Source organism: Coregonus lavaretus (genome assembly GCF_964263955.1).
Source record: "Coregonus lavaretus genome assembly, chromosome: 24".
In the NCBI taxonomy this organism is placed as follows: Eukaryota; Metazoa; Chordata; class Actinopteri; order Salmoniformes; family Salmonidae; genus Coregonus; species Coregonus lavaretus.
In genome coordinates, this window is record NC_140011.1 from 15,134,257 (window position 1) to 15,146,394 (window position 12,138).

The 12,138-nt window shown below is 41.9% G+C and overlaps 1 protein-coding gene across 1 annotated transcript; it reads left to right on the forward strand.

Moving 5' to 3' along the window:
- The first annotated feature begins 2,400 nt into the window (after positions 1–2,400).
- Positions 2,401–6,377, forward strand: LOC311100093 (V-type proton ATPase subunit G 1-like). The gene is made up of 3 exons (XM_084140838.1): positions 2,401–2,641; positions 4,484–4,584; positions 5,587–6,377. Exons 1-3 carry the CDS (start codon positions 2,560–2,562, stop codon positions 5,758–5,760), a joined length of 357 nt encoding a protein of 118 aa, XP_083996964.1. The 5' UTR covers positions 2,401–2,559; the 3' UTR covers positions 5,761–6,377.
- Positions 6,378–12,138: the final 5,761 nt, after the last annotated feature.

The window sequence follows — 12,138 nt, forward strand, 5'->3', positions numbered from 1 at the left end:
AATGTCTCTACTTGAAAGTATTTTAGGTGTGCTTGATTTACATTGGAGTCTGCACTTTTGGGACAATTCCATTGGTTCCATTATACAGCTAAAATTATTGTTATTAGTAAAATAAATTATTTCAGTAATGAAGTTATTCCTGTCTCTACCAATGGGAATAGATCCCTTTTGTTTCCTGGCTTGAGCACCATTGGTCTGTTTTTTCAGGCTAGTAAAAGGCATGAGCTGGCGTGAGCTGACTAACTGAATGTAAACTATAACAATAAAGACAGCCACACACTATGCTCCCAGAAATGTATTGGGTAAACCACATCACATTGCTTGCTTCAGGGTTAGTTCTTCACCCTCCCTGAAGAAGGAAATGTGAGTGGTTTACCCAATACATTTCTGGTAGCTTATACATAGTGTGCAGCTCTCATTTTTTTATAGCCTTCTGTTTATTCAGGCTGCAATATATTATGCATCCTCCAGGTGAGGCTGTTTCATATAATTTTACAATATTAGTCATTCTTTATGGAGGACTAAAAGTGCCACAATTAAATAAATAAATACACCATTAAATAATTACTTAAATGTGTCATTAATTAATTAAAATTAGAATTAAATACATAAATGTGTTATTAAATGTGTCATTAATTAATTCAAATACCGATTCATTTTATGTAAAATACATATATAATAATTTCACTATTTACATTTACATTTCATGGTCCTGCGTTGGAGTGCTTCCTGAATTACTTAAAACTGTCAAACTGACCCATCAAAAGTTGGTAGGCGGAACCTAACGCCTGATTGGTTACCCTCTGCATCAAGCCAAGACAAATCAATTCCGGATAATGTCAGCAGGTCCTGCTTCTACATCCTCTGCTAAGTTTAAAATGTCTCTAACCAACTCCCTGGAAAGTTCACGGAGATCCTCCATTGTCTCTATCCAGGTTGGCCTACTCTACTTCAGACCAAAGCAATGGATCAGACTAGATTCGCGTTAGCCCCGCCCACTGACTTTGATGGATCAGTTTGACAGTTTTAAGTAATTCATGAATCACTGCAATGCAGGATCATGAAATGTAAATGTAAATAGTGAAATAATTATATATGTATTTTACATAAAATGAATCGGTATTTGAATTAATTAATGATACATTTAATTACACATTTATGTATTTAATTCTAATTTTAATTAATTAATGACACATTTAAGTAATTATTTAATGGTGTATTTATTTATTTAATTGTGGCACTTTTAGTCCTCCATAATTCTTTCAGTCTTTGGCTGTGCATACAATGTCCATAATGTGTTTGTTACAGTATAAACGACATTCTGTTGACAGTTTAGATTTCTGTGTACTCTATTTCAGAAATGCTCGTTTGTAGCCTATTCCAATGCATGCTGAATGAATGTACACAATGTGTGAAGAAACCCTATTTATTCAACTTAAAATATTATGCTAAAGAAGGTCAAGGAAAACATTGTTGGAACAACGTTTGTTATGAGTGGGGGAAGCTACTACTGCTACTCAGGCTTTACTTTTCTGCCCCAAACTGATGTAATATGGCACCTGCACCCACTGAAGGGATAAGACAATAGTATCCAGCTGCAGCCCCTTTCCTAGATTCCTTTACTCCTTTCCTCGCTCCCTTTCTTTTCCTCCTTTCCTAGCTTCCTTTCCTCCTACCCTAACTTCCTTTCCTTCTTCCTTTGCTTTCCTATTTACTGGCTGTGGTTAATCCTACCACATACACGTGAACTCTTCCTTTTCTTTCCTTGATTATTTTCCTCCTTTCCAAGATTATTTTCCTCATTTCCTAGAACCCTTTATTTTACGCCTTTCATAGCTCCCTTTCCTTTCCACCTTTCATTGCTTCTTTTCCTTCCCTACCTCAATTTCCTCTCCTTCCCTATCTTCCTTTATCTCCTTTCCTAGCTCCCTTTACTTGCTCCCTTTCCTTTCCTTTCCTCCTTCCCTAACACCCTTTATTTTCCTCCTTTCCTAGGATTAAACACGGCCAGTAGAGAGGAAAGGAAGAAGGAAAGGAAGCTAGGAAATGGGGCTAGGAAAGGAAAGTAGGAAAGAAGGGAAATAAAGGGATCTAGGAAAGGAGGAAAGGAAAGGGAGTGAGGAAAGGAATCTAGTAAAGTAAAGGAGTTCACATGTATGTGGTAGGGATTAACAACGGCCAGTAGAGAGGAAAGGAGGAAAGGAAGCTTGGAAAGGAAAGGGAGTGAGGAAAGTAAATTGAACGAGGAAAGGAAAGGGAGCAAGGAAAGGTGGAAAGGAATATAGGAAAGAAAAGGAGGAGTTCACCTGTATGTGGTAGGGATTAACCACGGTCAGTAGATGGTTATAGTATTGGTTTTAGTGACAGGCTAGATTTAGTCACAGGCTGCTGCGGGGTGCATCTCGGATAGGCCGGGAGGCAAATCGACCGCACCCCCGGTCACGTGGTTTGAGCCTGACAACGACATGATGCGTTGTCAGCTGACTGCAGTAAATTCACCGACCAGCAGCTGGAACACCATCTTCTTGTCCATCTAGACATCTCTCTCCGAACCAAATAATGGCTAGCCAGTCCCAGGGTATTCAGCAGCTACTGCAAGCTGAAAAACGAGCTGCAGAAAAGGTAGCAGAAGCACGTAAACGTAAGTTAAAATCTGTTGATATTCAACGGCTTAGGTCAATTTAGCTAGCAGTGAACTATCTGACTTTAGCTTGATTGGCTAACATTTTGCTGGAAGGTAACGTTAGCTAGCTAATGGCATAACAAACATTTGATCAATAAATAGCTACTAGAATATACCCCAGATTTGATAGGAATAAATTCATTGATTGGCTAACGGCACAATGTGGAGATGGCAAGGCCTGCAAATCCTTGCTTCAATCCAAGCTAACTAACTAGCAACATCTGATAGCTAGCTACCGGCAGTATGTTTATTTTTTATTTTTTTTACATAACTAACGTTAGCTAACTGTTAAGGTATCTGTGGTTTGTTTGTTAGTTTGCTAACTATTGCCACCTGTAGTAACTGTTTGTTAGCTAACTAGTTAGCTACTGTTATTTATTGTAAAGGTCTATGCACAAGCCAAGGGTGTCGTGCACATGATAGATGTCAACCAAATGGGCCTAATGCTATGTTTTACAATTGGCATTGGCTGGCTGTTCCATATCATACACAACTGAGCCAGTAAGATGAGAAATGTTCCATAGGGGTGGCAATTTTAAGGGATAGCAATCGGTGTGTACGGTAACTCCCCTATACTGGCCCCTTAGAAATTATCTTGGGAAAAACACACCTAGCCTACATCTAGAGAAGACTGGTAAGTGTGAGATCAGATGAGATCTACAATAGGCCTAACTCTAGAGAACCCGCCAAGGTGCCAGTCAGACCTAAGCGCTAGCATTACAGTAGGTGAATGGGTAGCCCTTGATCATGACTCTCAGTTCCATTACATTACACATAAGAGTTATTGGACGAAGGCGTCTTCTGTAGGGGGGAGTTTTATTAAGAGCCGCGACGCTTGGTCTTAACATTAAGCTAACGCGTTGCTTGCGGTACGGTTTTGGAAGCATAAGGACCTTATTTTTCATATCGGCAACAACAAAAAAAGGGTTCCCACACGACTATATTCCCATGTTACAGCGCTTGTTTACGGAAAACAGATGGAAGGCACAGTAGACTATGCTAATTAGCTATCTACGTCTCCGAACACCTGTGTGTAAACGGAAGACAGAAGCCACAAATGTTGTCACTGAAATACTTTCAGCTTCAACTGGGTTAAAACAGTGTACAGTAAGTGTGGGTTTTGCATTTGTGAAAATATTTTGATGTGATATGAAAGAGGGATTTATGTTTCTAAAACTGTATGCAATTGAGAATCGATTAACGTTTAGATGGAGTATTTGGAAGTTTTGGCTTCCAGAGCCAATTCGCCTTTTAAACAGAACATATAAGGTCCTTGGACTATGGAGTAACGTTAGGCTCCTGTAGTCCAATATTGGTCTAGTGAATGGCCAACAATAGACATAGATTTAACTTTAGCGTTGTCTGTCTGACAGTCATATTCCAGTGAGTGAATTTAGTCAGAGTAACATGACTCGATCACAAAGAGAGCCTTAACTTAAATACTTCCTTGTCTTTATTTTTCCTTTACCCCCCAGTTTACAGGTTTCCCAGACCTAGATTAGGCCTACCCCAGGACTAAAAAACACTTTTGAATGGAGATTCTTCACTGAACCCCGGAGTAGACTGTACTCTGGGCCTGGGAAACCTGCCCTGACAGTAGGCTACTTGCTTGTCTTTCCTCACAATTCTTTCACTAGGTCTCATTTCCCTAACAATAGGATTTCCCACTTCCTCTATTGCCAGGAAGCACACAATAAACTGCATAGTTATAGTAGACTTGATGGGACTGGGAATTCAATGTCTGCTCCAATGCATTTGACTTACTAAGCCTAAGTGCAGATTGTTTCTGTGTTTGATCAGGTAAGAACCGTAGGCTGAAGCAGGCCAAGGAGGAAGCCCAGGCAGAGATTGAGCAGTACCGTACGCAGAGGGAGAAGGAGTTTAAGACCAAGGAGGCTGCGGTGAGTCACTGGGGGGAGGATTTGAATTGGCAAAGGAGAAACACAAGTCATATGCTTTCCTAGTCATAAGGAACTGTAGTTGGTAGCTATCCAAGTGAGGGAAGCAGCAGAAAAGCCAACTGTTTTGCTACTTTATTAACCGGAGCTACAGAGAAAGGGAGAGAGCGAGGCACAGAGCGAGCAGCCGTAGCTACTAGGGAACGGGGGAAGATGTGTGAGTAAGACGCAGGAGGTTCAGATCACCAGAGCAGGCACAGAGGGAGAGAGACAGCATCCACTTAACTCGCATTAATAGACTAACTTCTTGCTAGTTATTTATCATCCCATCCGATTACATAGTACCTGTCTTGACTGCATCAAACAGAGAGAAGCTAGCTATAATGTTACTGTGCTTCTCAGCTTCCTACAGTTGGCCTACAAATAACAACAACTCCGTTCAGATTATAAATAGCAGCCTACCTGTTGGCTTTTGATTGTTGTAGCCTTTCGTTCTCATTTTCCATTGATTAGAAATCTCCTGACTTGCTTGCTACAAGCAGAGCAGCCATGCAATTCTCTCAGTGGGAAGCGCAAGGATCAGAGCGCATGCCTTTTTGCAACTTTTTCCAAATCACCAATATAGAGTAGCATCATGCAGCCCATATGTTTTGATTTCTAAAACATTCCAAGGTTTTTGTAGGCCTGTCACAGCTAAAGTTACCAATTAACTCTAAATTAAGTGTAGCCTATAGGACCTGTTTCATGTATTAAATATTACATTGATTTATTTCACTTTTTAAAATGTAGCTGTTCCAAATGTGCGCATCAGCAGCTTGTATGCATAGAAGCCTGGAGATGCTAAATGTGTTTATGTTCATTAATGGTCAATTACCATTAGACTGGCAGCCATTTGCATGAGTTACCTGCTGACTTTCATGACCGCCACAGCCCTACTTAATACTTACTGTATGTTTGTGAAGTGGTTTGTCTTGTAAGGTGGCCTTAATCCCATTTCTCCATTAGGCTCTTGGATCCCATGGTAACTCTGCTGTGGAGGTGGACAAAGAGACCGTGGGCAAGATGGGCAGCATCCAGACTAGCTACCAGCGGAACCGTGAAGGGGTGCTGGGCAATCTGCTGAAGATGGTGTGTGACATCAAGCCAGAGATCCATGCCAATTACCGTTTTTCTGGTTAGACCCCCCCCCCCAATCCCTTAAACTAAGGAAGCACTGAGACACTCCCATTGTACTGCCACCAGTTGACATACTTCATTAATACATCTACGACACCCATGAATGGCGCAACATCTTTCTCTGCCTACTCACTTGAATGCTCTATTCATAAGTCTTATTTCCTCTAGATATAGAATCATCAGATGGGTATAAGATTCACATAGGTAGGCTATACATTTGTCCAGTCAAATATAAAGCAAATTGACTCTCTCAATTGGTTAATCAAAGCAGGCAGAGGTTGTTTTGGTCCGATGTAGTGCAATGTCTCTGTGGTTCCGTCTTATTGGCTTCTAGTATCAAGGTGTTTCTGTGATGGTTAGTGTGTCTTGCTATGCAGTGTGACGTTTATTTATATGGACATATTTTTGTTTTATTTGTGGAGACCAAAATACAGTACTTATTTCAATTAATAGAATTTTAGCCTAAAAATAAACAATTAAATTGTGAAAATCCAATCTGTTTTGTTTAAATGTTTTCCTGCTATGAATATAAGATCCTGTATGTGTAGTGGACATTCTTCTGTTCAGACAGCGTGACATAATGAAACTGTAATAAAGTGTTCTGGTGACTTTAATCTTAATTGCTGAAATGACCATATGCAGTTTTCCTCATTTATACTGAACAAAAATATAAACCAAATCAAAAAGTATTTGTCACATGTGCCGAATACAACCGGTGTAGACCTTACTGTGAAATGCTTACTTACAAGCCCTTAACCAACAATGCAGTTAAGTAAAAAAGAAAAAACAAATTGAAGATCAGCAGTAAAATAACAGTAGCGAGGCTATATGCAGGGGGTACCGGTACAGAGTCAATGTGCGGGGGCACAGGTTAGTCCAGGTAATTGAGGTATGCAAATAGTCTGGGTAGCCATTTTAGCTGTTCAGGAGTCTTATTGCTTGGGGGTAGAAGCTGTTAAGGAGCCTTTTGGACCTAGTCTTGGCACTCCGGTACCGCTTGTTGTGCAGTAGCAGAGAGAACAGTCTATGACTAGGGTGGCTGGAGTCTTTGGCAATTTTTAGGGCCTTGCTCTGATACCGCCTGGTATAGAGGTCCTGGATGGCAGGAAGCTTTGTCCCAGTGATGTACTGGGCCGTACACACTACCCTCTGTAGTGCCTTGCGGTCGGAGGCCGAGCAGTTGCCATACCAGGCAGTGATGCAACCAGTCAGGATGCTCTCGATGGTGCAGCTGTATAACTTTTTGAGGATCTGAGGACCAATGCCAAATCTTTTCAGCCTCCTGAGGGGGAATAGGCTTTGTCGTGCCCTCTTCACGGCTGTCTTGGTGTGTTTGGACCATGATAGTTTGTTGGTGATGTGGACACCAAGGAACATGAAGCTCTCAACCTGCTCCACTACAGCCCTGTCGATGAGAATGGGGGCGTGCCCGGTCCCCCTTTTCCTGTAGTCCACAATCGTCTCCTTGTCTTGATCACGTTGAGGGAAAGGTTGTTATCCTGGCACCAAACTGCCAGGTCTCTGACGACCTCCCTATAGGCTGTCTCATCGTTGTCGGGGATCAGGCCTACCACTGTTGTGTCGTCGGCAAACTTAATGATGGTGTTGGAGTCGTGCCTGGCCATGCAGTCATGGGTGAACAGGGAGTACAGGAGGGGACTGAGCACGCACCCCTGAGGGGCCCCTGTGTTGAGGATCAGCATGGCAGAGGTGTTGTTACCTACCCTTACCACCTGGGGGCCCCTCAGGGGTGCGTGCTCAGTCCCCTCCAGGATCCAGTTGCAGGGAGGTGTTTAGTCCCAGGGTCCTTAGCTTAGTGCTGAGCTTTGAGGGCACGATGGTGTTGAACGCTGAGCTGTAGTCAATGAATAGCATTCTCACATAGTGTTCCTTTTGTCCAGGTGGAAAAGGGCAGTGTGGAGTGCAATAGAGATTCCATCATCTGTGGATCTGTTGGGGCGGTATGCAAATTGGAGTGGGGCTAGGGTTTCTGGGATAATGGTGTTGATGTGAGCCATGACCAGCCTTTCAAAGCACTTCATGGCTACAGATGTGAGTGCTGCGGATCTGTAGTCATTTAGGCAGGTTACGTTAGTGTTCTTGGGCACAGGGACTATGGTGGTCCGCAACAATTTCAACGATTCTACTGAGTTACAGTTCATATAAGGAAATCAGTAAATTGAAATAAATTCATTAGGCCCTAATCAATGGATTTCACATGACTGCAGGGGTGCCAGGCCCACCCACTTGGCAGCCAGACCCACCCACTGGGGAGCCAGGCCCAGCCAATCAGAATTTGTTTTCCCCCACAAAAGGGCTTTATTACAGACAGAAATACACCTCAGCGTTCTTGGGGAGGTACTCGGTTCCAGACTCAACTGCTGAAAATTAATGAACGTCCGTGGTTGTGTAGCGTATGGACGGAGCAAGTTTGGCCCAATATGTATTTCTAACAAAGACAGTACAGGATGCAGAAATCAAATAAAAAATCTAATCAAAGAAACTTCAATAGAAATCTCCAGTAATGTTTGTAGGCAATGTCATGGCAACGTTGGCTAGCTAAGCTCATGCACAGAAAGGTCATCGGGTGGATGCATATGCGTTTTGTTTTGCCCGATGTCTAGGCTACATTTTTCCATACTTGACGCCCATGTGCTTCGCTTTTCAACTAGCTAAACGCTAGCTAGTTGGAGTCTGTGTGTACTTCCGTTTGTACCACAACATGGTAAAGAAACGTACAAGTTGAAAATATTGAACGCATGCGGGACACAGAACGCACTGCAGCCTAGTGCGGGATCCCCAATGTAGCTTTGTGGACTGCTCCATTGACAATTAATGACTTCAGCTGGAACGCAAAGAGTTTGATGCATCTCGTGGACATGAGGCGTAACATGGGATATTATTGTAGGGGAATTCTTAAATGGCAATTTTAGAGGCTTAATCTGTGTCCGGGCCTTAATGAGCAAGTACCCCAGAATCCAGTTGTGGGGTCAAATACGAAGTGCATTTGACTGCTTGGCATATTGCTTGGCATATTGTTTACCCAGTAATTTATGTGAACTGCTGTATACGTATAGTCTAATCCCCCCCATACTCAACTGGCGGACCACAGTCCGGATCCGAACCTTACAGCCTTATTCTAAAATTGAATAAATTGTTTTTTTCCCCTCATCAATCTACACAGAATACCCCTGACCAAGGCCCTTGTCCCCCGATTGCTCAGTTTGGCCAGGCGGCCAGCTCTAGGAAGAGTCTTGGTGGTTCCAAACTTTTTCCATTTAAGAATGATGGAGGCCACTGTCTTCTTGGTGACCTTCAATGCTGCAGAAATGTTTTAGTACCCTTCCCCAGATCTGTGCCTCAACACAATCCTGTCTTGGAGCTCTACGGACAATTCCTTCGACCTCATGGCTTGGTTTTTGCTCTGACATGCACTGTCAACTGTGGGGCCTTATATAGACAGGTGTGCCTTTCCAAGTCATGTCCAAGCAATTGAATTTACCACAGGTGGACTCCATTCAAGTTGTAGAAACATCTCAAGGATGATCAATGGAAACAGGATGCACCTGAGCTCAATTTCGAGTCTCATAGCAAAGGGTCTGAATACTTATGTAAATAAGGTATTTCTGTTTTTTATTTGTAATACATTTCTAAAAACCTGTTTTTGCTTCGTCATTATGGGGTATTGTGTGTAGATTGATGAGGAAAACAATGAATTTAATCAATTTTAGAATAAGGCTGTAACGTAACAAGATGTTGTAAAAGTAAAGGTGTCTGAATACTTTCCGAATGCACTGTATATATGTAACAGTGTTGCTTCCGTCCCTCTCCTCGCCCCGAACCAGGGACCCTCTGCACACATCGACAACAGTCACCCTCGAAGCACCGTTACCCGTCGCTCCACAAAAGCCGCGGCCCTTGCAGAGCAAGGGAAACAACTACTTCAAGGTCTCAGAGCGAGTGACGTCACCGATTGAAATGCTACTAGCGCGCACCGCTAACTAGCTAGCCATTTCACACCGGTTAAGGGAGCTTGGTTGGGCATCGACCCCTGCTATCATATAAACACATATAAGTTATGGGAAATTGCAGGAAATTATATTTAAAACAGCAAAAAAATGCCCTGCCCCATGCAAAATGTGTACAATTGTGGGAAATTAGCTTTAAAACTGCAAAATGTTCTCTCCGCCAAAAAGAGGGGGGTGAACAGTCTGGGGTCGCATAGGTTGCAAGGTGGGGCTTTGTTACTACACCGATAAATTACAATATCCATCAGTAACTTTGCCACCCAGGACATTTTATGTGACTGGACTTTCTCAAAAAGTACTTGAGTACCCCTGGTCTAATCCTTTTCATATTGTTTAACCAGTAACTTATGTGAACTGATGTACATGTATAGTCTAATCCTTTTCTGTACAGTGAGTGTTTTGTCCTTCATATGATTTCATGAAATTCTGTTCTTTACATGCTTACTGACAAAAGCAACATAAAGGTTGAGAATTAAATAAATACACTGCAGACTGTAGTGATGCTGACATGCAATCAATTACCATACAGTAAGAATCTTTGTGGACTGTTACAATTCCATGTTGCACAATCACAAATAATAATGAGGAAAGTACAAGGTCATGAAGTAATAGCAAACAACAGAGAATATCCCATATGCTACAAAAACACCAATATCTCATTCTAGTAGCCACTACTACCTGGTTATATTTTGAGAAAACCATCACACACACAAAACATTTTTATTGTGAATGTTAGAAAGAGCTTGGGCTGGTATCTAAATTCCTTATTAGGATATTCATTCCTTGGACCGTGTTGATCATGTTCAGCTTCGTGTAGGAGAAGTGGAATTTCGATAGCATCATCGGCAATAACAAAGGCAAATTCCATGTCTGCCATTGTAACGTTTCCTAGAAACAACCGAAGTTGTCAGACAGAAAACTGTCCGTGCATAAATATGTACCTCCCCCGACTTTACTCGTTGTGAATTTGATTTGATTTGACTTCCGTCTACAGTTATTTTACCACTCAAACGCGAGCATTTACTTCTCAAACCCCAAACCCAGGCCTAGTCTGCTTGGTCTGTTTCGCAAGCGTTCCCCGATGTCTCGCGATGTTATGCCTCTGGTTTAAAAACTGGTTCTAATGTCAGAACTGATTTAGGTTAAGAATGCTTATTTCTTCAGACAACAGTAGCTCAGTGGTACTAATATTAGTACTTCAAATTATTCTCATCATATACATTTGATAAAATTAGATAATGTACAATGTGGAGTGAAGCAGCCTAGTCTCTACAGTAGACATAACAGTAAATGTAAATCCGGGACTCTCAAATTAGTATTATATGTTACTTTGGTATGGTTACATAAAACAGATGGTTACTTAAGGCAAAAATGAAAGTAGATTGGTTGGTCTTGGTGGATGGGTGGGTGTACAATGCGAACGTATAGCAACCCGAAGATTGCAAGTTTGAATCTCATCCCGGACAATTTAAGCTAATTAGCAACTTTTCAACTACTTACTACTTTTTAGCTACTTTGCAACTACTTAGCATGTTAGCTAAACCTTCCCCTAACCTTAACCATTTAAGCTAACTCTTAATATTAACCCTAACCCAACCCCTAACCCTAACCCCTAGTCTAGCTAACGTTAGCCAGCTAGCTAGTTTTGCTAATTCATAACATATTATATTTTGCAAATTCATAAAATATTGTACCTTTAGCAAATTCGTAACATATGATACGAATTGTAATTCGTAACATATCATACGAGATGGATGACGGAGGTCCACAAATTAATCCATGCCATATGATACATATCATCCTAAATGGAGTGTCTCGGATTAACATACAGAATAATACGAAATACTCTGAGACCAGGTTGCCAGCCAACCCAGCCAGAGAAGAGGCCACTACACACATTTTCGGAGAATATCTGTGAATGAAAAATTACATTCGGTGGTATTATTATGAGGGCTACATTAAATGCCAACTACACAAAAGGAGATGTTATAAACTGTTATGTAGGTTTATGGCTGCCATGTGGGGGCGGCAGTGCCTACCCTGAACGGTCAGCTGATTTGCTACCACAGGAAAAACATCCGTGCTACGTCTACATTTTCCTGCTTTGTCAAATGTCAGATTGCTGTGCTGTCGGCGTTTTGCCAGTAGAGTAAACGGGAGTCTGGAAGTTCATTTGAAAGCTCATAGTTAATGATTAGGTTGTGAGTTATCTAGGACCGAGAAAATCACGCTGGAACCACAGTTTCTAAACCTACTGCACTGTCGTTGCTGGCACGGTGTTAGCTGTATTGTGAGGTAAGCGCGTGCGTGCATTCCCAGACTAAGTTAAACTGTAGCTATAGTTCTTTCGGAC

Bases quoted from the DNA above. Each gene is read 5' to 3' on its own strand.
- LOC311100093 (XM_084140838.1), top strand. From the start codon at position 2,560: ATGGCTAGCCAGTCCCAGGGTATTCAGCAGCTACTGCAAGCTGAAAAA. The intron at 2,642-4,483 runs GTAAGTTAAAAT...GTGTTTGATCAG, and splicing joins GGTAGCAGAAGCACGTAAAC to GTAAGAACCGTAGGCTGAAG. The intron at 4,585-5,586 runs GTGAGTCACTGG...TTTCTCCATTAG, and splicing joins TTAAGACCAAGGAGGCTGCG to GCTCTTGGATCCCATGGTAA.